We start from the raw sequence: 25,740 nt of genomic DNA, 5'->3' as shown, positions 1-25,740 counted from the left end.
CAACTAGGCGGCGTAACAAGGTGACTGTACAGTGCAGTCACTTGGCCGGAATGCTCATGGCTCCCTGCCAGCGCCAGCTTTACATAAACTTACAAAACCTGTTGCTCATTGAAGCGCGTGCGACATCCGACTTGATTCAGGCCATCATCCATTCATTTGTATCAATGGGTGACGTGCTTTCTTTTCTTTTCTTCCATCTTCTGTTCCACAGTGATTGTTGTTTTCTTCTAGTGTAGAATTATTTCGACATTCCGATGCGACGACGCTCTTGTCTCGACTGTCAGCCGGATCACGTATCAAAGAAAGGGTGCTTGCTGTGTGGTATTCCTCGATAGCCGCTGCCGCAAATCGGCGCTGAATGAGGTGTTCTCTTCCTGCTCTTCGGGCCCTGAGCAGCGTTTCTGTTCTTGTACGGACAAATCAAATCCCCTTCCCCCCAGCAGCACGACATCCGCACCACCGAATTCATCGCGTTATTCGTCATCCGAATCGCCTGTTCACCGCGTTCCCGAGATCACAGCAGTCCGCCGCCATGAATGCAGGAAGTCCCACCTCGAGATCGAAGCGTAAGGCCCCTTCTCCCGTGGAGGATCGGCCTCTGAAGCAGCTGCGTCATGCTCCAAATGGCAAGAATTCTCCCGGAGATAACACACCCGACGTCGAGCTTACAGGCTTCATGTCAAAGAGCGAACAGGAAGACGACGTCCCTGTCTTCTATCAAGCACAGACCGCCGACACAGCAGAGTGGCAAGCCACTATCGAGAATGTAGTGCGATGCGTAGTCTCCATTCGATTCTGTCAGACTTGCTCCTTCGATACCGATGCTGCTTGCGCTAGTGAGGCCACGGGTTTCGTCGTAGACGCTGAGAGAGGGTAAGGCATCCAGTCGATTGGAAATATCTGCCTTCGCTTTGCCATGCTAATTTGTGGAAAAGTCTCATCATCACAAATCGACACGTGGTTGGCGCTGGTCCCTTCACAGGCTACGTTGTCTTCGACAACCATGAAGAAGTCGATGCGTATCCCGTCTATCGCGACCCTGTTCACGATTTTGGCATCCTCCGCTTTGATCCCAAGGCTATCAAGTACATGCCTGTGTCCGCTCTGCCACTTCGACCAGATTTCGCTAAGGGTATGCTACCACTCTATTGCTTTGCAAAGCTTAGTTGCAGCACAATGCTAATATCTCCGGATTAGTCGGTGTCGAGATTCGAGTAGTTGGAAACGATGCAGGCGAAAAGCTAAGTATTCTATCGGGTGTGATAAGTCGCCTCGATCGCAATGCTCCCGAATATGGAGAAGGCTACAGTGATTTCAACACCTGCTACTACCAAGCAAACGCCGCCGCTAGTGGAGGTAGTTCCGGAAGTCCCGTCGTCAACATTGACGGCTATGCCATTGCTCTACAAGCCGGTGGCAGATCTGACGGCGCGTCAACAGATTATTTCCTTCCTCTAGATCGTCCCTTACGAGCTCTACGTTGCATTCAAGAAGGTAAACCTGTCGATCGCGGGACTATTCAATGCCAATTCCTTCTTAAACCCTTCGACGAGTGTCGGCGTCTCGGCCTAAGCCAATCCTGGGAGGCCGCAGCTCGCGAAGCATTCCCTAAGGCCACCAACATGCTGGTAGCTGAAATTGTCTTACCCGATGGCCCTTCACATCACAAGGTTGAAGAAGGTGATGTTTTATTGAAGGTGAACGGAGAGATGGTCACACAGTTCATTCGTTTGGACGACATCCTAGATTCTAGCGTGGGTAAAACCGTTCGATTAATGCTACAACGAGGTGGTGAGGATGTCGAAGTGGATGTCCAGGTCGGCAACCTTCACGATATCACGCCAGACCGCTTCGTCACTGTAGCGGGAGGGAGCTTCCACGATCTTTCCTACCAACAAGCACGCCTATATGGCGTCGCATGCAAAGGGGGAGGTGTCTTTGTGTGTGAATCTACTGGATCTTTCCGTGTAGACTCTACCGATAGTGGATGGATGGTCCAAAGTGTGGATCACAAGAAAACTCCTGATCTGAAGACTTTTATTGAAGTCATGAAACAAATTCCCGATAGAGCCCGCGTTGTCATTACGTATAAAAACTTGCGCGACTTACACACTCTTAACACGACGATTGTAACTATTGACAGGCACTGGTCCACCAAGATGCGACTAGCAGTGCGAAATGACACCACCGGATTATGGGACTTCGAAGATATAGCCGATCCCTTGCCGCCAGTGCCACCAGTGCGCACAAAGGCGGCTTTCATCCAGCTAGAGCATACCTCACACCCGGCTGTTGCGGACTTGGTTCGGAGTTTTGTTCGGGTTACGTGTGTGTTACCTCTGAAGCTAGACGGATTTCCTCGAAACCGCAAATGGGGCATGGGTTTAGTGATTGACGCGGAAAAGGGTCTTGTGGTAATCTCGAGAGCCGTCGTGCCCTATGACTTGTGTGATATCTTAATCACTATCGCCGACTCTGTCCTGGTTCAGGGGAAAGTCGTGTTCTTACATCCCTTACAGAATTACGCCATTGTTCAATATGATGCTAGTCTTGTCGACGCGCCGATTTTGAGTGCAAAGCTCAGCACCGACTACATCACACAAGGCGCATCTACGACATTTATTGGTTACAACCGAAGTGGTCGTATCGTGCACGCGGCTACCACAGTGACGGAGGTTACTGCCGTCTCAATCCCTGCGAACTCTGGTGCGCCCAGATATCGTGCTACTAATGTTGACGCTATCACCGTCGATACTAGCCTTAGCCAGCAGTGTGGTAGCGGCGTGCTTGTTGATAGTCAAGGCACTGTTCAAGCCTTATGGCTTACGTACCTGGGTGAAAGAGTTCATGGCTCTAGAGACGAGGAATATCACCTTGGTCTCGCAACACCGACACTGATACCTGTGGTCTCGCTAATCCAACAGGGGCGGACACCGAGCTTGCGGATGCTGTCGATGGAGTTCCGTGCCATCTCCATGTCCCAGGCTCGCATTATGGGGGTATCAGAGGATTGGATACAGCGAGTCTCGGAAGTGAGCAAGCATACCCACCATTTTTTCATGGTCTCGAAACTCACATTCGAGCGCGGAAACCACCCAACTGTTCTCCTCGAGGGCGACGTTATTCTAACCCTGAATGGAAGAATGATGACGCGTGTGGCAGAGCTTGATATCATGTATACGAATGATGTCCTCGACGCAGTCATTCTTCGTGAGAGCCAAGAAATGCATCTCAAAGTACCAACAGTAACCCTAGATGACGTTGAGACTGAACACGCCATTTCATTCTGTGGTGCCATCCTACATGCACCACATCTTGCCGTGAGGCAACAAATCAGCCAACTACATAGCGAGGTTTATGTGTCGGCAAGGAGCCGCGGATCACCATCATATCAGTACGGACTTGCTCCTACGAACTTCATCACCCACGTCAACGGAAAGCCAACGCCAGACCTGAAAACATTCCTAGATACCGTGGTCAAAATCCCTGACAACACTTGTAGGTTCGCCCTTCTGTTTCATGCCCCCGCCCCCGCCCCCCAATATTTGATCTTCTATGTGAGAATGACCTGACACAATGGCAGACTTCCGAGTTCGTGCAATGACATTTGATAATGTCCCGTGGGTTGTCACGATGAAGAAGAATGAGCACTACTTCCCCACGATGGAGTGGGTCAAGGATGGGTCAGAGCCATGCGGCTGGAAGCGCGTGACATACCAGAGCAGTGGCAAGGCTATAGAAGGCGATCCCACCGATGGCATGGTGCCCACGACAGGGGAGGACCTCGGGGATAACGACGGCGAAATCGTAGATGATCCATACACCGCCAGCGCCGCTTAAGCACGATATCGCATTCTTTATTGTATAACCCTGGGGGGTTATATATTGTAATATCTTTTGTAGCATAAGATAGATTGCGTATTGGGTTCAAGAAGAGTGAGGAAGGGTTGAAACTCGCTGCAAGGAAAACCTGGTCGGCGCATATTCAAGTTGTACTGTAGTACTTGTCACGTCTAGATAGCATACGCTGTACCTTACTCTTAATAGATATCTGCTTCAAGGCTTATATTATAAACAGAAGGCATATCTCATACCTATATATACATATATGTAATGATATTTATAGTTGCCAGATATAACAAGTTTGGTATTATTTTTAATAAAAGCAGTATTTGGGTTTGCAACATTGTTAGCTGTGTTAACCCTGTGGAATCGATACCTGGATAGATGGAAATGAAATATTATTGTAGCTTAAGGTAGGCAGGTACGCGGGAGTCCAGTCGTTGCCTAGGAGGTTGTGTTGATGCATGCACTTACTTGGCAACCGCGGGCAAGAGTGCTACTGCCTTCTCGTAACTACTTGCCTATCTCTTCGACATCCCTCACCTTTTTTCCTACCACTCCCATTTATCTACCTACTTCAACCTTGTAGGTGCCAAGCTGTCCTTTACCTCTACACCGTCAGCCATTCATCATCCTCAGCTTTTCCACAATTCGTTCTGCCCGGAACACATTTACAGCTTCTTACGGTATCCTTTTCAAAGATATTATATCAACTTAGCTATAAGTTAATATCTACGGCAACGTATAAAGAATCTAGGTGAGTTGGTGATGCTGTTTGAGCTGATGTTCTTCATATGTCGTCTCTCTCATCCCTAGATGGAATCCCGAGAACATCATGTTCATACCTTGCACTACTTACCTAGGATTCATTCCCTGCAATGACCAGTCTTACCATCCGGTGTCTACAACTTGGTCGTGCTTGCCTATTTACCTTAACATTTCTTTCCCCTAACACTCATGACATTCCACCTCTGCTCTACTTACCCCGCTCTCACTTCAGTCTATTCCTACCTCTCATATCCAACTCAGCGAATTCACTACCATTGATGACTTCGCCTGCTTGTCGTCGGCTTCACGTTTACTCCCCTCTGCCCGTTCATATTTCGTCATCGGACTTCTGCATTTGTTCTTGCGGTAATCTTTCGCGATGATATATCGTTTCGTCTCGACAGCTAATATTCAGTACATAGATTCTACTTGGTAATACTACGACACCATGGCTGACCGAGGCATGAAGAAGTGGACGGAGGACGAATTGGTAAGATACCTTCCGGTTAACCATCCAAGCGCTACCTTCTCTTCTAAACTGTACCTCACTCGTCACTCCTCTCTACCACTATCAAGTACTGAAGAATTCCTATCGTTACCCATCCAACTTTCTTATGCTCCTCATACCCTTCACTACCTTACCTTCCATCAGTATCCTTTCGTCTCTACCTACCCTATACAATATATGACTTATGGTATCCCACATTTGACTATGTGGGTAATAACTAACAGATACAGAAACAATTCAAGCAAGAAGTAATCGGCCAGCTCATTTCCACCGGCGGTAAAGTGGACTTGAAGCTTTTCAACTTTCCGGACCGTACCCCGAAAGCTCTGTCGCATCTGTGGACCAAGATGAAGGCGGAATGCGCCGAATATGTCGCGTCCTTAGCTGATAAAAAGGCAAACCCTGATGCGATTAAGACCCCTACTGCCGAGAAAGGCGTGACAAGTATGTATTCTTTCTGTTCCTCTTATGCGTCTTGATGTCTTTTAATCTACCCTTAACTTTTTCATTTTATACTTGATGTCGTTGATGGTATTGCTACGCGACTCTCGTGATGAAAACGCACAGAGAGTCTCATCAGTATGATTTACTAATCATGATATTTTCATATAGCACCAGGAAGCTGTAAGCGTACTGCGCAGGCCGCCGGTCTCGCGGATGGTGACGGATCACCTAGTAAGTCCTTGCTGCTCGCTTACTCCTGTGTCCCCGTCTTCTTGTTCTCCTGCAAATCCTAATACCAGATACAGGAACTCCGACTCCCACCAAGCGCAGCCGTAAATCAAGTCAGCCCCGCAATAAATATGCTGCCCAGGCTCAGATCTCTAGCGTCGACAAAGATGAGACGGAGGAAGCGAATACCAAGGGTGGAAAGCAGGAGGAGCCGATCTCCGAATTTGGAGAGCTCCCTATCTCTGATGACAGTATAATCCAATGACTGACGAGAATATGTCGATCTGGTCGAACTGTATCATATGCCCCTCCTCTCTTTGCGCGGCAGAGCATGAACACGGCCGGTAAGAGACAAGGTGCTGTGGTTAGCCCGACTACAGAGATTTACGAAGGTACTGTCCCAGTTTTTCCCTCTGAGGCTCATAATCTTTATACTGTTGATGCTCATATATACCACGCGTGCCCAGCTCGCCCCGCCCTATCTTATACTTGTCTCTTTCTCTCTACTTCATACCTGCCCCCCCCCACCCTTCCAAAGAGCAACATTTATCCCATCTGATTATAATGTAAACCATGCCAAGACACAACGACTGTTTGTCATCACTTCTCCTGCAATCAAAAACCAGTTATCATTATTCATTTCGCTATACGAAAATACTAATTTGAGTCCTAATATTATCAGTGTTTGCCTATCCAGTTCTATCGCAGTCGCATTTCTACCAAGAATATTGAGACGTTAATCAAATATGCAAGTCATCGCCATCCTCAAGTCGTCAGTCAGTCAGTCATCCACCACTGACATCGATTTCGCATTTATCGCAAAGCCACACTCAATATTCAGGCGATTTGCCCTTTTTTGTTTTCCGACTTTTCTCAATAGTACAACATGATTGATGCGTCCAGGGATATAGAACCCAACAGGATTAAAACGTTGATCGATTGGTTCGAGTTAACTTGATGAAAGATGAATGAGCAGATTGAATTAAGGGTGAGATTGATTCAGACTGAGATTCACTTGCAGCAAGACAGACTAGGGTAGTTCATACACACCCAGATACTATGATTCGTTCTTAGTGAAATACTACTGCGATTGTTTTCCCTCAAGATATGCATCTAAATACGTTTCCATGCGCGGTGATATGCTTCCTTGTACTGAATAATTGTATATTGACTTACTTGGGGTCGTGGCCCCCTGCCGTACTAGTTGCTATCTATCGGAACCTTTCGTAGTAGAATTCTCGTTAGGCGACAAGTAAATACACATATGTAGACCCTATATGTTGGGTTATCATTCTTATAGCCACACGTCAACCTCGCGTTGCCTTCTCGTTTTTACCTCACTCGTCTCGTCGGGGTTCTCTAAAATACTTCTCTACCTACTTCTTACAGCACCTGGGAATATGGAGGGAGGGAATGGATAATGAGAAAGGAAACCAATACATGGGATCGAATTCTTTTTTTTCTTCATGCGTTTTGTTGGAATTAGTGTTGTTGTTATTTTGACCTTTTGAGGATGTGATTACACGTCTCGATGTTGAGTACGTTCCCTTCTTCTTCATATGATTCAATACTTGTTTGTTTATGGCTGAGTCCACCTGATGCAAATAGATCCTCCCTGATTCCATTCCTGAATTAACCTTCTTGTTTCGTATCGCTAGCTAGCTAGCTACCTAGCTACACAGGCCCGCGTCTCCGTGGATCTGATTGGCTATATCGCTTTATTCTCATATCATAAGCTGCATTTTGGGCCTGGGCAGGTCGTCAATCAGATTTTCATAATTCGCTCTGTCTCGAGAGCTTCGTCTTTGGTAATGTGTAGGGCTCTGGCGCGGATGGGTATAATGTGGACAAAAATTATAGCTTTAACTTTTCTAGATTTTGCATATCTGCTCTCATCCATTCTGGCTAATCGTGGGTGAGAAATTCTCGTCTACGTGCTGAGTGAATTACAGTGTGCGCGGAATCATCCTACATACCTTGTCGCTTTGCTGTCCTTCGTCACGTCTAAACGAGTATGCAGCGTTCTCGCTTGTGTCGAGAGTGAATAAGCCTCTAGCGACTCATCTTATCTATGATCATGAATAGAAACGTAGGCATTGTTCACGTATGACTGTCTGTACAGAGTAATTAATCTACAAAACGGCCGATGGCGCAGCGGGCTCGAATACTGTAGTATGTGATCCGCATTGGGTTTGCTCGGAGCTACGCTAAAGCTACCTAGATACCGTTCTTAATTCAGCAACATAGGCATACACAAGCTCCAAGTGCCCCATTAACATCTTTCAAATACTCTGTACAAACCTTTTAGATTAGCCAGCTCTAACACGCCGCCTTTCATGAATGACTTGGTCGCCACAAGCCTCGCCTTGAAAGCCGGGAAGAAGACATGTTCGACGGCTCGGCGGACATGTGCTCTTCTCGCTTTGATTTCATCAGGCACATTCTCTTCTACCTGGTCGTTCCCAGGGAGTGGCGGTAGCTGCTCGGGTACGTAGTATGTAGCGAGCTCTCTTAGAAAGGATTCAAAGCATGCTTTTTCCTCCGTCCAGTTAACGTAGGGACCTAGCCGGAGCAGGAACTGCGGAAGCTTGGCCATAGACGGCGCATACCCCTTTACAAGCAGCGGGATGCTGAGAAGCTCGCCCGCGGGTGTAACCTCAAGACTAAAGTATTCGAGCAGCATCTGGCGTCTCTCAATTAGCTGCGCGGTTACTTTCTCCACAACCTCTGCAACGTCGAAGTCGTCATCATCAACCGATGTGCCATCTTTCTCGGCTGTCTTCTCTTGCTCAGCCGCAATCTGTAAGACCTCACGTAGGTCCAGCGCCGGCTGAAATTTTATAACGCCAAAGTTCCCGAAATCTGTCAGGCCGATTTGGTAGAAGTATTCGAAGCACGCTCGACCATAGTCTACTAGAAAGAGTTTAACGCCGCCTTGAATGGCAGCAAGCCGTCGTTTTTCATCAACGATACCGACGAACGTATGGTTAGCAACAATCTCTGTTAGCTCGTGATGCATGTCATCTCGCACGTCCGTGCGAAGGTCCCGTATGCTGGTCAGGCGACAGTACGTCGACTCTCGATCCGTAACCTCATATTGTGGCTCGAGTCCGACGTTCGACGTGTTACTGTCAGCTGTGGTGCTAGACCCCGAAGTTTTGTCAGCACTAGGGAACATGCTAGTAATCTTGCGAAGTGAAGAATCTGTTCGCACAAGGTTATTTTCATAGGGGCGTGCAGGCGTCTTCCGAGAAGTGGTCGGAGTCTTGGACGAGGAATTGTCAATATCCTGAGAAGTACCGCCTGGAAGGAGAGTACCCGGAAGTAGAGTTTGAGTCATGAAGGTCCGGCTTGTGTCCACTGCTGCTAGCTTCTCTCGAATCGTTTCGCAGACGCATTGTATGATTTCGTCCTCGTTGAGGAAGTTAACTTCTCGTTTAGTAGGATGGACGTTGACATCAACTCTTTGAGGATCGATCTCAAGGCTGAGATAGACGAACGGGTGCCCGCTCTTCGGGAGGAAAGCGGAGTATGTCTGCTCTACGGCCTTCTTGATATTCGAGGACTCCACACTGCGATTATTGATGAATAACAACAGGGTCGTCTTCTTGATGTGATAGTTTGCGTTTGTAGCCCAACCAGATGCCTTGAATCCCCACCGATCATCCGCTGCGGAAAATTCAATGAGCTCGTTAGCTACATTACCACCGTGGATTTGACGGATCCGATCTAGAGTCGAAGCTTGTGATTGCACGGAAATAGAAGTGCCGGCATCACCATGTTTCTTACACGAGAAGGCAACCCCAGCGCAGTGGATGGAATATCGCCCAACCATGTCAATTATCTTGTTGTATTCATCAGATGGGGATCGGAAAGCCCTGCGTCGAGTTGGCACATTGTAGAACAAATCCTCGACAGATATTTGTGTGCCTCCTCGTCCTGCAGTTGGTTTGGGGTCAGGCGATTGCCCGGGTTTGGCTGGCGACAGCTTGCCGCTGTCATAGTGAGCGCGCCAAGCACAACTTGAATCCTTGGTCTTCGTTGTGACTGTCAAGTGGGCAATGTGGCTAATGCTTGCTAAGGCCTCGCCTCGAAACCCATAGGTGCAAATACTGCTCAAATCTTCGAACTTCTTGAGTTTAGAGGTGGTAAATCTCTCACAAAGAATTGGGAGGTCTTCTTTCTAGGAGCAAACATCAGCAGGAATGGATGAGGATGGGGTCAGATCAGCGACGTACATCGATGCCATGGCCATTATCTGTGATCTGCAGCAGCTTTAAGCCGCCATCTTTGACAAGAACTTCCAGTGACGTAGCGCCGGCATCAACAGCGTTTTCAATCAACTCCTTGAGAGCGTGAACAGGTGCTACAATAATCTCTCCAGCGGCAATCTTGTTAACAACATCTGGATCCAAAGCCTAAACGAAGGGTGGCCGTTAGACATCGATATCTGATCACACTGGTGCGGAAAGACTTGCTTGAATGCGACGCGGGATGTTGTCTTCTGTTGACGATGGAGGATCTTTCCGCTTAGTGCCCCTTGGCTCATCGACTTCCATACGATCGGCCATGATGAGCTTTGGAACACGATAGCTGCAAGAGATGCCAACGACACTCACGCCGGGGTTACGGACCTCACTCTGTTATCTGGTCACTCCCACGCGTCGGGAGATATTGCTAGAAGCCGGGCTTTCGAGGTGCCAGGCTGTGGTGTCAAGTCGAATTACCTAGTCATTAGTTTGACACTGTCCAGTGTGACGGCTTCCCTGAAGATGGAAGCACGACGTGTCTGGAAATCATGAGTCGTGGATAATCAAGCAAATCATCCGTCAGAGTCGATGAAGGAGATTTTTGATTCGAAATGCTTTGTGTTGTAATAACTTGAAGGGAAGTGCCATACAGTAGCTAAGTACGAAGTAGGTAGACGGAGACTTCCAGTACCAACGCTGATCAACACTAAATCTTGATTGGCCTAGGCGCTTTGGCGCACATGTTCCAGTGGCAGTATCAGTGCAGGTCGCTAGAAGGTCGCTGAAAGGTCGCTAGACATATAGGCGTGCAAAAAACACACCAAAACTATCTCCCATTATCATCATAAGACATGGAATGCACACAGCACAGTATCTTCCCTTGCATGTATAAGGTAGGTATCATAGGTAATGCCAGGTTCTTCATCGACATCGTTTTCAAAACGTTCGAAGATTGAATCGCGATGCCCTAGGCGGTGAAAAGGTACCGGTGCCCAGTTCATCTTCGCAGGGGGGTATTCGATAAAGATTCTATAAATACCTAACCTAGGTAAATCAGCGAGTGTCCGACTTGCAGCAAGTAGGCATACTTACTTACATAGTAAGAACTTTGGTAAGGCATTAAGTTAGGAATGACCTCTACTTACCTCTCTATCGACTCGCCACCTCTGATATTCCAGCTGGTGGCCGCACGTCAGAGGCCTCAGGTCTGGAACTGAGGTCTCCCTCTCGCTTTAAAGTAAAAATAAAACTGGTGAGTAATCAAAAGGACGCCTGGCACTTCTAAACACTAGGTATATTCAACAATAGAACCCATCTCGAAGGATTCAGCGCTAGCTTCCTTCGTGGCCAGCCACGCTTGATCGCCAAACGCAGCCCAGGGGATGTGGCGGCTGAGTCCCTGGTCTGGTCTGGGTAGCGTGTGTGTTTTTGGGGGCCGTTTTCGTTGGCCCATCTTCAAAAGACCTCGATAATTCGAGGAATGTTTCATTCACGTACCAAGTGACCATAGTGAACCCTGGAAATCAACCAGGCATAACACATCGATTAGAAACAATAGATACTAATATTAGCTCGGTCTTCTCCCTATGCCTGCTCATATCGCCGGTGCTATGGGCGCATTCCCTCTGGCCAGAGTCTGCAATTCTCGTCACGTTTTCTCATGCTTGAGAGTGTGCCGTAGAAGGTATTTACGCTTGGCCCAAGAACAGGCCTATGTTGAAACGGGCGGGCGGCCGGGAAGGCTCGTGACAAGTGCAGGAAACAGCCTTGTTAATGTGGCTCGCTTTCAGGATGGCAACCCTTGTTCATCGCTTCTCGATCTTGCCCTCGCTTCCATCACACAGTCCAACCTCCTCCTCGTGCCGTCTTGACTACAGTACACATACTCTCTTCCCTTTGCGGTTATTATACAGTCGGTCGCACAGCCACTTCCCCTTAGTAACCGGCCGAGCCCTCACGTGCTGGGCATTTAGAATGTTACGCCCCAAGGCAGAAAAAGTATCTGCGAACCATACCATACCATCTTATCGAATTCTTTTGTGGGAGGCGCAGTTAGCCGGACGATAGCTCGATGCGAGGGGCATGTATGCCGAGTTTTACCCATGCCGCCTCCATGTGATATCCTCATAACAAGACCATGTCGTTGTTGGTAGACAATGTGATCGGGTTGCCTCATTTCTGGTGGAATATATACCAGTTTGGACCTTCACTGCACCATGTCACGCTCATACTATCATAACTGGGCAAGCGACCCCTCAACATCACCTCAACTTGTAAAATGAGTCAACGACAGAACAGCCAAGTTCGAAACCCTCCGTCGTCGTCACAGGACAGCCGAGAGGATGAAGAAACCTATTCAACCAAGGCCACAAGAGGTTCATCGTACGCGTTTCGACCTCTCTTCCCGAGCCACGCACGCTAACGATAACATGTGTGACAGAGATGCAGGTTCAGACGATTTAGAATCGTCGCGCACTCGTTCGCGGTCCTCCGACCGTAGACCTCGACGATCAGTGACGAGGAGGCTCTTGCAACACATACAGACCTCTGAGGTGAGCGATCCCGACACGGCAGGTATGGCTCACGGAATATCGTCACTCGGCAACGAGCCCCTCATGGGTTTATCGCCGCTTTCCCCTCTGCCTCCCGCGATGTTACCAACCAAAAAGCGGTCCCTAGACGAAGTATTAGGCGATCAAAGCCCTCCGGAGAAAGACAAGATGTCTGCGGAAATTGACGAGCTTGCGGGAGGACCGACATCCGACTTATCTGGTAGCTCTTCTGGGCCCCGGAACGCCGTGGCCACTGGGTCCCATCAACGGAAGAAAAGCAAGTCCAATGGAGAATCATCAAGTGCTCGAGCCCTTCCCGTTATGACGAGGGGGTCGGCAACAGACTCCGAGCAACATGGAAACAGACGAGAACAAAGACGCTCAGAACGTATCCGCAACGCGTCTCATCAAGATAAGCCATCGCACTCACGCTGATGTTATGAAAGAGTCGGCTGGTCGGTCGCAAATGGTTCGGTTCATTTTGAGGAGTTTAGGATCCGGTCGTCTTTCATTCGTCGCCCTGCAATTATTTCATTCGTTTAGCTAGGTCGCACTATACCCAATAGAATAGAGAGCAGTTTTCTTTGCGTTTCTTCACTTTTGCTTTTTTTCTTCTTCTTTCCCTGGCAATGTGATAAAGGTCTTTTCAAATACCTTCTGACTGGCTCAATAGCCGCGTCTCAGACTGTTGGTCAACATTGCAGTCTGTCTGTTGGCGTTGTTGCATCAACAACCAACCCGACCTGTGTCAGCCTTCTCTATTTGTTCCCCCGCCAAGATATGTACGTAGCTGGTGAGGTATCGTCTACGGTGGGTTCCCATATTATTCTGGTGCCAATAATTAGTCCCCGGCATTAGGTCCCTATATCCAACCGCCCTTGGTCAACTCGTATCTGTCGATCGGCCATGTCAGTCCGTGGCGGACAAAGTACAATACAGAAAACAAGGCAGTCGGTCGCCTGCACCGCTCACTCACTGCAGGGTATTTACAGGGCGGGGAGCGGGGCGAACGCCAAGGACAGCAGGTAAAGCTCCATGGCCGTTGATTTTCCTTGCTCGTGTACTCCGTAGGATGATTTGTATCTAATTATTTAGAAGCTAGAACTAGAGGTTATACTGTTGAGTATGTAGTTTATGATGTTGGATAACGACATTGGCTTTTGATAGGCAGGCCAAAGAGGAAACAAGCGCTACGAACGAAGTGTAGAGATAGTTTCAATATCAGACTCGCGCCAACCTACTCTCTCTCATAAGTAGACCCTAGTCCGTCCCCTTACATGGACATGTAGGGATGCTTAGCTCCCGCCTCTTCGCTGGGGTTAGGAGGATTAAGACGCCTAGTGTGGTGGCGCGCCGAAGCGGCAAATCCTGCCCTCCAAAATGAGCGCAACTAATGAGCTGAATAATGCATGCCATGCGAGTATTTCCATGTAGGTAGGTATCTGTATATACAGTAAGTGAGTAAGTAGGTGGAGATGGCATAATCGCTCGACCAGGGTGCCGGCGTCAAGCAGTGCATTCATGGCAGCTTCTACCCCTTGATCGATGTTACTCTGTCTTCCTATCTTCTCGTCTCTTGTTGATGCCGTGCAATGAAGAGTACTGTCCTCAACAGGGCTGTATCTACCCACTGTCGCATTCGGCAAATCAGACGCGGATCAATGGGTTCAGCAACATGACCACATAGCCGGCTGCAATACGACGGCGGTTCGGACAATTTTATAGATTGCTACCCACCTACTTGGTACCACGCAGACATGAGGAGAAAGAGGTAGACAGGTAATGAGAGGATAGAGGCGGATAGGAGGGACAGCTCTGATCGGCTCCCCGTCTCAGAACACCGCCTGTGTTTTCGCAAATCACCAACGAAGCATTTATCTTCTTCGGACCTCCTGTTTCGTTGCTGCGCCCGCTATCGCGTTCGGCCGGGGGTAACACGAATGAAGGCATGGAAGAGACCAAGCTTCACGTGTATTCCAAATGACTGGTTACATGGCATTGGCCATTTGATTGCTGATCTTCTCCTCGGATGTTGCGGTGTGTAGTGGCACCCACATTCTACTGCAATGCAGCTATCCTCGCCTGGTCGCCGCCCAACCGCAACACACGGAGATTTCTGTCTCCCCTGCATGCATTAGATATGACCTACAGATGCGAGCCTAATGCATACAAGATATAACTGCACATGTTACTGGGAATCAGGCTTCGGAGCCAAGACTTGTAGCAGGCCTGCTTCTTGCTTGCCCCTCATCGGTCTGCCCTGCCCGTCTCGATTACCTATTGCCTTGGTCTTGGTCGCGGTGCGGAGCGAGATGGCGAGAAGGATTATCCCAGGTCAGTGGACCCTGGCGCTTATACGCAGCCTAAGGAAACTTACATACATGACATGACGTCTTAGGCAAGTTGGAGAAATACTACATAGTACGTTGAGGTCGGGTTTAAAGATCCACGTAGGAAGCTATCTTTGTATAGTAGAGGGTTAGGTACCCCCCTTGGACCTAACTTACCTGCATAGTAAAAGCTAGCTTGATAGCTGTTGACGGTGAGCGACAAATATAAATAGAGGCGACTTGGGTAGAAAAGAAAAAGAAATAAGGGATGGGTAGAAGAAGGGGTAGAACAGGATTTGGAGGCAAGAAGTCGCTGACCGCACGAAACGGAATGGATGGAATGCACTTTTACAGCGCCAGATGTCATTCATCTGCCTCTTTCCTTGCCTCGCCCACCCCTTTCTCCGTCATTATACGCCTTGCCTATCATCTGATGGATTCCTTCCCACGCTTTTAGTTCTCTAGCCGTCCACCATCCAGGTTACCTAGTCAAATAAAAACCCCTTCCACTCAGATCCAGCTATCTGGACGTTAATACATTCATTTTATCAACGTATTAAATGCCATATACCTTACACATGCATAATGGATTCGCAGGACCACATTCCGATGCTGATGGTGCCTAAATCACTCTTGTTTCTAATATATTATAACTTATGATTTAATCGTCTGCTCCTACCTATTGTACCAGACCCAAATGCCTTGCTCAAGTGAATGAGAACACAGAGGTATATCAAACTGTACAGTGCCTCGGACCCTCCAATACTAAGAACTCTACTGTTACCAATATTCCAGCTCCGGAGAGTCAGTTATCTTAAGTCCCCTTGTCCAGGACACACACCGTTAATCGTGGCTGAGGAGACCTCGTTCTAGGTATCCTGTTAAGCTAACCTTCTAAATGTTCTTGACTTACTCGAAGCAGCAGCCGAAGATATTTCTAGGTGGTAAGCTCACCATCGATGTAGGAAATGGTAAACTAATCCTCATCGCAATATAGTACCCGTCAGGACCCGACACCCTCGAAATTCCTATGACATGAACATTACCAGCTGTCCTTTAGCAGCGTCACTGACCGACGGGTGTAGTACAACGAACACCGAGCCCGGCACGCCACCCTGGTCCGGTAATAGGCATTCCTCGTCGATGGCAGAGATCCGCGAATGGTCCCCTCAACACCTCCTATATAACTGCTGGTGCCCCGACCAACATCACTATCTATCATAAGACATATAGCCAAGAAAGCAGCTGTAGAGAAAGGCATTAGCTCACAGGGGTATTGATAGACAGCGAACCAGTAGTCAGTCGCATCGCTTTCCTTCCTACCAACAGATGCCACGAGTATCCATATGTTTACACGATACTAGTTATGGTGAAATGGTGCGCCATAAACCGCTCTTCGAATGATTAAGGTTATTTCGTCGACTCGGGCCAACTGGTGATCCAACGAGCGAGCGAGCGCCCCCCATGAGAGCGAATCTCGGTACCTTGCATCAGTCAAGTTCGTTCATCAACGCCACTAGTCATTTCACCCATTACGCTATTGGCGCTAATGAATGGTAATAACAATGGCTAAAGGATACGAATGTGCCTATAGGATGTCAGGTACACTCACTCCAGTCACGCGGCGTATTGTATATCTCTTATGCGAACTTATCCGGTTATGCTATACCCCCTTCTCTTTCTTCCTCTGCCCTGGCGCGTCTTATGGCGTTGTGCATGGGGAAACGGTGATAGGTTGGTTCATGGAACAACGTGGAACGAGCGTGTGTGAGTTCCCGCCGGCAACCAACTTTCCCAAAGTCTTAATGGGTGTGAATTATAACTCCACCAATCCTCTCAGAAGAGATTACCTATCTTTCTTGAAATATTAGGAGCAAGAAAGTATGACTTTATTTAGTTCTATGAGTCTACCCTGTATTCCCCACTTCCTATTGTGTCTCTCGACTTCGACCCAGTTTCGTTCTGTTTCACCCGCCCCGCCGTCTTCCCCTCCCAGCCTGGTGAGGTAACCCATCAACAACTTGACCACTCATTCAATTCAAATCTACTGTTTCGCTGGAGGTTAAAGCAGCTCTCTTCCTCATGCTCAGAATTACTCATCAACATCAATTATGACTACACAGCTTGTCCTCTTGCGCATTTGATTTGTTTCCCATAACACCATGCTTCTTTCTCCCGCAGACTATCATACAGCTCGCTTAACGCTCATCCATCACATGAACCTCCCTGCACCTGGCGCCGAGTCGTATACCTATCGGCCTTGTCCATCTCCTAGTAGTGGCAACTAGGAAAAGGGTTTGTACATATATGCTGCCTCCATTGGCAGAGCGGTAAAGAAAGGGAACCGTCCGTTCCGGCCCCATGTCGATGCACCCTCGAAATGCCACGCCTAAGCGGCCAGCGCCACCAGAGTTGGAGCCAGTAATGATACATTAAGAAAACAAAAAACAGACTGCCTCCCACGCCTCTCTCCCAATCGATCGAACAAGGACTCCGTAACCTCGTCTTCCTATGAAAGATACCGTATGCTCTGGCTTCCGCTTAGTGTTGCCATTGCTACTGACGTTTCAAGGTCGGCTGACCTCAGAAAGTGTCACCAACACTGGCCCAGCATGAAAATTTTTTCTCAATACTCGTGATGGACAGCTGCTTTAAACAAACCGAAACAGCTCGGTAATACACGCTTAACGCCCACAAGATGATGCCACATAAAGAAAAAAAAAATCGCGAGATTCGAAAAGGAACCAGCCTAGAGCGATGCAATGTTGAGCACAGGGTATGCAGTGTGTGTTGTACAAGTGGTATCTCCAGCGCTGATGGACAATATACTGTATTGGGGTATATTGGGCAAAAAGATCAAGTAAAAGAATTGGACGCTGGCACGAGAACGCTTGCAAAGAAAACGCTGAGGGACCAACTCCCAGATAGTCTTATCTGAGGCGAGTTAAAGAAAGCACATGTGTCGCCATGTCTGTCGACAGCGGAAAATAGATCTCATGGTTTGCGGCGCGGCGATGTCCCAGGCTTCTCGATCAAGCCGCCAATATCCACACGGCTGGTGCGGTCATCTCGCGGCCAAGTAGCCTCCGCCGGTTGGCCAGGTTGCTGCTGCTGGCTCCGGATCGGGGGTAGCTGATATTCAGGTTGCTGGGTCGGCCGAGTGAGCGGAAGTTCGCTCCTGGGAATCTGGTGTGACAACCCTCCTGGATGCTCACTCCTTGCCGACGCCGATGCCGAATATGACGGCACATTGGGACTCACACCGGGGCTGAGAGCGGAGATCAGCTGGGCCGGCGTTTCAGGCTGCCTTGGTGTAAAACTACTCTCTCGGGGTGGATCGGTCAACCGTGTCCGACCAGGATCAAAGGAAGCCGAAACGGGCGTTAGCTGAGAGAAGGGTTGGGGCGGGTACGAGTACGTCATATCTCGTGATCGAGGCGACGGAGCTGGAGGGGGAAAAGACCGGCTGGGCGAGATTAACAAAAGTACTACGAAATATATCGAATCATCTTTAGCCAATCCAACACGAACAGGATGCGGTCGGGGTTGACCATCGGCCGCGACAAAAGTGAAGAATTCTTGACGGTCCAGCTGGTACCTGGACACTGACTCGGGACCAAAAGGCTGCGCATTGATCACCCGCTCTTCCTCATCTCTTCCGTAGATGGGCGGTAAGTAATTTGGCTCCTTGGCAAGCTGTTCATTCTGGAGAGATTTGCATAACGCAACTACACGATCACGTTCGGGAGGCGTGATCATATCCGCCAACTTGCGGCCCGTGATTGGTTGGGATCGATATCCTAACGCTGACTGGGCATTTGATGTGGTTGCGTCAATAAAGGTGCTAGAAGCTCTTACCACTTCCAGATCCCCTATCGTCAAGAAGGCGATTGGCTCTGGGGCTTGCTTTGCGATTGACAGTGGAGGCGGGAAGACGCTCGTCTCCATGCCACGTTCGAGGAACCTAGGCGCAACAGTCTCGTTAGGCTGTGGCTTTACGACTCGATAAGATTGACTTCTTCGCAACGGGTCCTCGTACGGAACAACGGGAGCACTAGGTGGTGCGTAAAGCGAGAGTGGTCTCTGGAGATTCGGGTCAGGAGGGTGTGGAAATCGTCCGGCCTCGAAACGAGGTTCACGATCATCACGTAACCGTGGCCTTCCGCGTTTTTTATGTTGTATGTCTATACAGGCGTCTTCCTTTCCGTTGCTCAAACAACGTGAGCATGGTCTTTGGGCTGTTGAGTATTCATAGTCAGCTTTACGGCCTGATACCTGAGCATGGGTGAGCGTTGGTAGGGTATTTGAAGCACTTGCTTCTGGAATCACGTCGCCCGGACATTGTACACCGGATTTGTTACATCTCTTTCTCCCAAGCCAAAGCACTCGATTATTATAATGCCGTTCTGGAGGTCACCCCAAATCTCCCACATCCGCTGTTCAAGCAGTACGAGCATTCCGGCCGCTTCTCTGTGCGCATTCAGCCACTTAAATTTCGAGTCCAGTTCTGGCCGTATGATTTTGGAAGTGCCCACTTGAGCCATCTACTTCCAAAACTCACAAATGCTATCCCCGGGCCTCAACCTTTGCCATGGATTTTGTGTTGTTCGCGGGACCATGGGATACCACGTTGGGTCTAGATCTGATCCAAGGCCACAGGCTCTGTTCTCAAAACACCACGCTGGACTGAAGAAGTATACATACCATCGCACCTGCGAGATGTCAGTACATATACTGAAGGCTAGATCACATCACAACCTACCGGAGATGAGCTCTCTTGCATGGAACACAAGCAGACGCAACATGACCTTTGGTCTTCCTTTGAGACTTCGGAGAGGTGAATGATGGGTTCTCTGGGCCTGGGGGATTCGTGGGCATCGAATACGAAGCAGCACCAAGTGCAGGTCCACCCACCGGGGGTAATGAGTATTGCGACTGTTGTAGCATCTGTCCCGGAGGTGGTGGATATGCTATTTGCCGTCCTATTGTATCTTCCGGACGCCGATATTGATACGGGATTCGGTCTGGCGTTTCTAACGGGAAGGGGCGCGAAGCGGTTAGGGGAGGTGGTGGCGGTAGAGGTTGAGGAGGCGCCGCTCGATAATCGACCCCCGAAATAGCTGGACCCGTACGATACGCATCGTGAGACGGAGCCTGGAAGCCCCCTTGACCTCGCTCAGCGGCCTCTTGGTTTGGCTTCGGCGGGCGCGGGGGAGAACCTGACATAGGCGGAGAAGGATAGGCCCTCGTGCCGCGCAGAGCACACTCCTTCTCCTCTGCTCGGGCCCGGGTTAGGTCTAGAGCGCTGGCCACGTAGTCAGATCTGCCTCTACGCTGGCCAGTAGGAATAGACAGCTGCTCGATACCACGGCTAAGGGTTTGCATGGATGCTGTCCGAGATGACTGCGTTCTTCCCGGGGTCTTTCTCGAATCAGCCGCCACACACCTTATTTGGGATCGGAAGGAGCTTCCTCAGAAGTACGGTTCTTCTTGAGAAGCACGATGCGGCCAAGCTGGGAGGTGCGCATACTAGGATGTAACAGTCTCGACAGGGTGGTAAGTTCAGATGCGTCCCTTTCTTCCACTCTACTCCCGCTACTTGCTCGCTAGGTTAGTCAGCAGAGGGTGTTGCACAAGCTCAGGGAGATATGCGCTCCAGGGAGGCTGCCGGTTAACAGATGGATGGTTAACTATTAATCACGATACTCCAGCCCTCTCAAGGCACCTTCGTGGGGTAAATATATATAGTAGTGGGCGATAGAAGGCGAGCAACACTCTAGTGAACACGGTGAAGGGTAGACAGCGGCAATCTCAGAGTCTCCGTCGGACGAAAAGAGTCGATTGTGGCACTGGGTCAGTCGAAGTTAGAAGATCCAGTAGTACGGCGCGCGGTTGTGCAGTGGAAACCTAAGAGGACGGCGAAAGGCGGAGAGCTGCAGCATGAACACAAGGCCTCTCCTGTAGCACGGCGCAAAGGTCTCCTGGGGCTTGGAGGCCTGGGAAGCAACGTGCTACTGGTGGCTATGGCGCGCAGAGGTTGATATCGCCGAACGGTCGAGTCGACGGTTGAAGAGCTCAACAATCTTGGTTATGTCGCTAGGATCGTGGGAGGTTTTTGTGCGACTTTAATATTAATATTAGATATGAGAACAATTCGGACGACAGGGGAGGGGTGTATAGCGTAGACTAGCATGTACAGATTACAGCACTACGCTACAGTGTACCGTGCCAGTCGCTGCATAGTCGCCGGGACCTGCTTGGCAGTCCTTCTCGCTACCTGATAACCCGGGTGGCATTGACATTAAGCTGGCACGGGCACACGACAATGGGGGGGGGGAATCATCCATGACAGAACCGTGGCAAGGCATGGCGGACTCTGCTGGGGGGGGAGGGGGGTGGGTGCAAGCAGGACATCACAAAAGGGGGCCGAAGAGACTGCCGTTGAGCACGCCGTTGAAATTACCAGCAAGGCAGGCGAACATGGCACGATGGTGTTGCATCTTAGAGACATTCGCAAATTGGAGCCTTGACAGGAGGAAAATGGACTTTTGGACTAACCCTTCCAGGTCTCTTCTTCGACGCAGTGTCGTAGTCTGGTCGTAGCGTACGCTACCATCTCAGAGCAACACTAGCTGGACGCTTGGTGGACCTCGACGAGGACACCATGGTGCCAGAATGGTGGGATCCTAGTCAGTCTAGGGCTCATGGGCTTTGTGGATATGGCCAGGGTGCACCCTTGTCGAGACTGTGAAGCATGCGCTGCTAATCATTGCTCAGGGATTCAAGCTATGCAGCGCTGCGCTACTGGTCCCTGCACACTAGATTAGGCGGTGGGTAACATGAGATAGCTAGAACGGGTAGATGGTGAAAGAATGGTCAAGAAGTAATTTTAGTTCGTGGAATAAAGTGTACTTATGGTATTCTGATTCCGGCGCGGAAGATGATGCGGCAATCCTAGACTGTAAGTAGAGCGAAGACAACCTTGAACGTCTGCTAAGTCGAGCAAGCTTCGTCTACACACTCACTCACTCACTCACTACCTTGAAAGGGATATTTGATGCCTGTTATTATTGCACTCCTGAGGTCGTCTGCACTATTTCTGCTTACTTAACTAGGCATTTTGTAATCCTAGAGAAGAGAAATAGAGGGGAAATCTTTCCTCCAATCCAGGGTTAAGAATGAATCTATGAACGTCCAACATCTTGCTTTCAAAGGCCGATCAGCGGTTAATTCTCCGTCCGTTCGAGAAAGCCGTTTGTGTTGCAGTTATCTACTTATTGCCACTAATGACACAAACGAAGTGTCTCAAGATATTTCTGAAGGTGTGCAAACTCTGGGCAATGAGACACCTCTTTTTTTATTTTTTTATTTTTCAACTTTGGCTTTCCCTCTTTCGAAAGAATTAAATTAATCCCATTGGATGAATTTGTCGAGATTTATGTTATGCCTCCGAGATCGAGCAAGGGATGATGATGGTGGTGGTGAGCAGGGGTGATAGCTATACTACCTACTCTAGGTACGGTATTTAGGAGTTAAGCGAGAGAGGGGGGGAAGGAAGATATATTGTATGTAGACGTTAAGTAGACGTACTGAATAGAAGTAGAGGTATCTTGGATCTTCGCTCTGCTTTGCTTTGCTTTTGCACTTTCAACGGTCCTCCGCGGGGCGTGCAGCTTGCATGTCTGATAGTCCGGAGGATCGGTGCATAGTCACGTCTAGTATGTGTAGCGTAGTCCGGAGGATCGGTGCCCAGTCCAAGTTATAGGTACCTATCTTTTCCTGGTGCTCTTCAAAAATTCCCTCCCTGGCAGGGTAAGGGTAGACGAAAGGGAAAGAAATTATGCATGCCGGTAGTGGTTGGTGTGTGTGTGTGTGTGAGTGTATGTGATATGTATGTACGTACGTATGTATGTAGGTATGGCAGCTTGCTAGCTAGGGACATACATACATTGTACATGATAGCACAAACTTTACATTGACTGAAGAGGACGAGATGAGATAGGATAGGAGGGACCGCGAGGAGTACAGCGGTACACAAACACAGAGAGAGTGATGTGGATGGAGACAGGAGACACACAGAGACAAAGGGTCGTACTAAGATAATCAATCTGTACTAAGGTACGGCTGTGCGATGGGCGATAATTGGCCTGGTCCCGAGCAAAGTCGAAACGGTTTGTGACAGGCGAGCTTAGGGAAATCGTCCGAATCTGCAAGCTGGACCGGCTCGCATGAGGGTTTCAGAAAAGGTGGGATGAAATAGATGAATTGCCCTTCGTCGCAATACGATACAGGATCTCTTTGTGCACCTACCCTACCTACTAGGCCTACCTACCTTTGACATGGCGGGTATGCGTACGTTTGAAGGTGGGATACTTCGTGTTGTAGGTTAAAGATTTGCTCGGCACGATGCCTCCACTTCGACCGCGACCCTTGACTGGGGATGAGGAAGGGGAAGAGGCGTAGGAGAAAAAGATAGGATGAAAAGACAGCATTGCGGGGATCGTACCAAGAATAACCTTGATCGGCTTCCAGCGTCATAAAACCCCAGATATGAGACTGACTTTTGTCGATTGTGGCGTTATTATCCAAAGCGGTTATTTGACGAACAATTCCAACGAACTAATATTTACTACCTACTACTAAGAAAGGCTCCCTACTGGTGCGACTGCTACTACGTGCTTCAATCAGTCTGCGGTCGATTTGGAGAAAAGAACGAACGTGAAGGAGAATAATATGAGGGTCGACGCATCGTCGAACGCAAGACGTGACAGAAGTCATTCTGTCATGAGGCCAAACGGAGTGAGGCGCAAAGTTAGGACGGGGCTCCCTAACGGCAGCGAAACCGATAGGGCCGAGGATCGTCGGATACAGGAGGAACCGTTGGAGAATAGCGAGGTTCGAGGCTCGAGGTTTGAGGTGAGGCGAGCGCGAAAGAGAGCGCGTGTAAGTGTGAAAGACTGAATGAGTGTGGTGTTACCCTAAGTTCCCTTTTTTTTCAAGATGCGAGGGTCTCTTCTCAATCATTTCTATCTTTTTCCATCTGTTCACTTTTCTCGCGGCTTTTCATCTCTTCAGTGTGCCAGGACGAAGATACTGCAAGATGAGTGGTAGGATAGATCTAAAGCAGGAAATACTAGGACAAGTAACATACCTAACCTAAACTATAAGACGAGAAAGATATATACCAGGACACGATGTGGGAGATGTCACACCGCCAAGAAAACGGTCTAGGCTCGAGGATTGACCCCCGTTGACACGTTGACAGATCTCAGCTAAACACGCCCATACCACTACCTCTATGCTATACTATCTATAATGCTGGAAGTATACCATATACTTATGACTTATAATACTCCGACTGCCTACTTACAATGAGGAGGATAATACCCTACATTGTGAGCTTAGTAATCTCGGCCACCGGGAACATAAACTGGTTGCATTCGATACTTTCATTTCAACGGCGATGCACCGTACGCCGCGATAGGCAAAACTGGCGTAACCAGAAAACCCGAAAGCTTGTTCCCAACCGCCCGAACGGACTCCGTACGCTACCACATACTATGTAGGTACTCGAGACCGAGGAGACAGAGGCGGGGTGGGCAATATTTCGGGGTAGAACCAAGGCTGTCACGAAGCGTCACCGCTCAATTGGGGTTCTCTTTGCTATAAGGTAGGGGTTGGAATAATGCCTACATCTACCTAAGTACATACACAGCAACTCCCCATCCGCTTTCCTGGTCTGAGCGCTTAAGTATATGCGGCTATTTATTTTCGGAAAGTCTGGATAGCTGCTCTTTCATGGCAGCGAGGTGGCCTGTCACAATATACCTACCTATTGCTCTCATCGCGCTCTCTCCTCGACTCGCATACTTCTCATCTTAAGCAACTACCTGGGCATAGTTAATACAATAAGTGTTGTCCATGCGGTTTTCAATAATGCGCACTACGTCCTTTACGCTACATGGCCCAATACTAGCGAGCTGCATGCATACGTGGAGCTCTATCCCCGTATCGCTTATTCTGCCATCAGCTTCGTATGTATTATTAGTTCTTGGATTAGTTCTCAAATTAGACTTATCAACAGTTTCAGGTCTCTCACCGAGACAGTAGATAAAATGGATTCAAGAATTAGAGTATACGAATAGAAGGCTTCTTGTCCTGCTCTTCCCTCAAATTAGGATGGGGAGGCCATGCATCTTTTGGGGTAGACGGTGATCATCGATTTTGTGGCACCACATCATGTACTAATCTAGTACTATGTAGGTAAAGCAACCTTCACCTATGCTACCCTTTTAGGTATGCCGTTCAAGTCTGTACTCTTTCTAAAGCCCGAAGCTCCCGCTTTCCCAAGTCCTTTTCTCAATTCTGTTACCTGTGGTCTAGAGAAAAACTGAGTGTGCAGGTGTAGTGCTGTTGTACAGTATATAAGTAGATGATGCGTATTGCGGACCGACTCTGTTATCCGAGCGCTAAATTGAAACCTCTTTGTCTGGGGTTAAGAGACGGCACGGTCAACAGCCGAGGAAAGAGATGGATATCGGTCAACTGACTAAGCCCGGTCATCTAACCTATGTACAAAGACATTTAACCTGCACAGAGTATATATATTACACCGAGCACAGCTATGATCTATTTACTCGAGTTGGAGATACTCGCAAGTCTTCTGCGAGCGCTGAGTTTACACCAGGGGCTTGGCATGTGCAATCAATCCTTCAGTATCATTCCCGCCTTGGCACCCTGGTCCGCTGCAGATTTGCGCTTACCAGCGTCGTATTTGCTCATCTTCAGTTCCTACAGATGAGGATAACATGTGCCGT

General features: G+C 48.9%; 6 protein-coding genes across 6 annotated transcripts; 4 read left to right on the top strand and 2 right to left on the bottom strand.

Annotated features, from left to right (window-relative positions):
- The first annotated feature begins 72 nt into the window (after positions 1-72).
- On the top strand, positions 73-4,177 carry F5B22DRAFT_598902 (Pro-apoptotic serine protease NMA111). Its single transcript, XM_047974413.1, has 4 exons — positions 73-873; positions 936-1,132; positions 1,198-3,498; positions 3,584-4,177. The coding sequence occupies exons 1-4, from the start codon at positions 359-361 to the stop codon at positions 3,838-3,840; spliced, it is 3,270 nt and encodes a 1,089-aa protein (XP_047832951.1). The 5' UTR covers positions 73-358; the 3' UTR covers positions 3,841-4,177.
- Positions 4,178-5,059: 882 nt separating this feature from the next.
- On the top strand, positions 5,060-6,056 carry F5B22DRAFT_644673 (uncharacterized protein; the record flags this gene model as incomplete). Its single annotated transcript, XM_047978464.1, has 4 exons — positions 5,060-5,101; positions 5,350-5,563; positions 5,732-5,794; positions 5,869-6,056. 4 exons carry the CDS (start codon positions 5,060-5,062, stop codon positions 6,054-6,056), a joined length of 507 nt encoding a protein of 168 aa, XP_047832950.1.
- A 1,718-nt stretch (positions 6,057-7,774) lies between these two features.
- On the bottom strand, positions 7,775-10,362 carry F5B22DRAFT_653851 (histidine kinase-like ATPase; the record flags this gene model as incomplete). The annotated part of the gene is made up of 3 exons (XM_047979755.1): positions 7,775-9,974; positions 10,030-10,209; positions 10,252-10,362. 3 exons carry the CDS (start codon positions 10,360-10,362, stop codon positions 8,064-8,066), a joined length of 2,202 nt encoding a protein of 733 aa, XP_047832949.1. The 3' UTR covers positions 7,775-8,063.
- Positions 10,363-11,682: 1,320 nt separating this feature from the next.
- F5B22DRAFT_57129 (uncharacterized protein) lies at positions 11,683-12,253 on the top strand. The gene has a single exon (XM_047973161.1). The coding sequence runs from the start codon at positions 11,815-11,817 to the stop codon at positions 12,106-12,108; it is 294 nt and encodes a 97-aa protein (XP_047832948.1). The 5' UTR covers positions 11,683-11,814; the 3' UTR covers positions 12,109-12,253.
- A 66-nt stretch (positions 12,254-12,319) lies between these two features.
- On the top strand, positions 12,320-13,028 carry F5B22DRAFT_644671 (uncharacterized protein; the record flags this gene model as incomplete). Its single annotated transcript, XM_047978463.1, has 2 exons — positions 12,320-12,423; positions 12,482-13,028. The coding sequence occupies 2 exons, from the start codon at positions 12,320-12,322 to the stop codon at positions 13,026-13,028; spliced, it is 651 nt and encodes a 216-aa protein (XP_047832947.1).
- A 4,861-nt stretch (positions 13,029-17,889) lies between these two features.
- F5B22DRAFT_56995 (uncharacterized protein) lies at positions 17,890-20,398 on the bottom strand. The gene is made up of 3 exons (XM_047973150.1): positions 19,686-20,398; positions 19,628-19,635; positions 17,890-19,161 (listed from the first exon to the last, which is right to left on the bottom strand). Exons 1-3 carry the CDS (start codon positions 20,306-20,308, stop codon positions 17,918-17,920), a joined length of 1,875 nt encoding a protein of 624 aa, XP_047832946.1. The 5' UTR covers positions 20,309-20,398; the 3' UTR covers positions 17,890-17,917.
- Between the last annotated feature and the right edge of the window lie 5,342 nt (positions 20,399-25,740).

This window comes from Xylaria bambusicola (assembly GCF_022495145.1).
Source record: "Xylaria bambusicola strain CBS 139988 unplaced genomic scaffold F5B22scaffold_11, whole genome shotgun sequence".
NCBI lineage: Eukaryota > Fungi > Ascomycota > Sordariomycetes > Xylariales > Xylariaceae > Xylaria > Xylaria bambusicola.
This window is presented reverse-complemented; position numbering and strand designations above follow the sequence as displayed.

Excerpts from the sequence above, each read along its gene's own strand:
- F5B22DRAFT_598902 (XM_047974413.1), top strand. The coding sequence starts at position 359 with ATGAGGTGTTCTCTTCCTGCTCTTCGGGCCCTGAGCAGCGTTTCTGTT. Across the intron at positions 874-935 it reads GTCGTAGACGCTGAGAGAGG|TCTCATCATCACAAATCGAC; the intron begins GTAAGGCATCCA and ends TTTGTGGAAAAG. Across the intron at positions 1,133-1,197 it reads TCGACCAGATTTCGCTAAGG|TCGGTGTCGAGATTCGAGTA; the intron begins GTATGCTACCAC and ends TCTCCGGATTAG.
- F5B22DRAFT_57129 (XM_047973161.1), top strand. The coding sequence starts at position 11,815 with ATGTGGCTCGCTTTCAGGATGGCAACCCTTGTTCATCGCTTCTCGATC.
- F5B22DRAFT_56995 (XM_047973150.1), bottom strand. The coding sequence starts at position 20,308 with ATGCAAACCCTTAGCCGTGGTATCGAGCAGCTGTCTATTCCTACTGGC.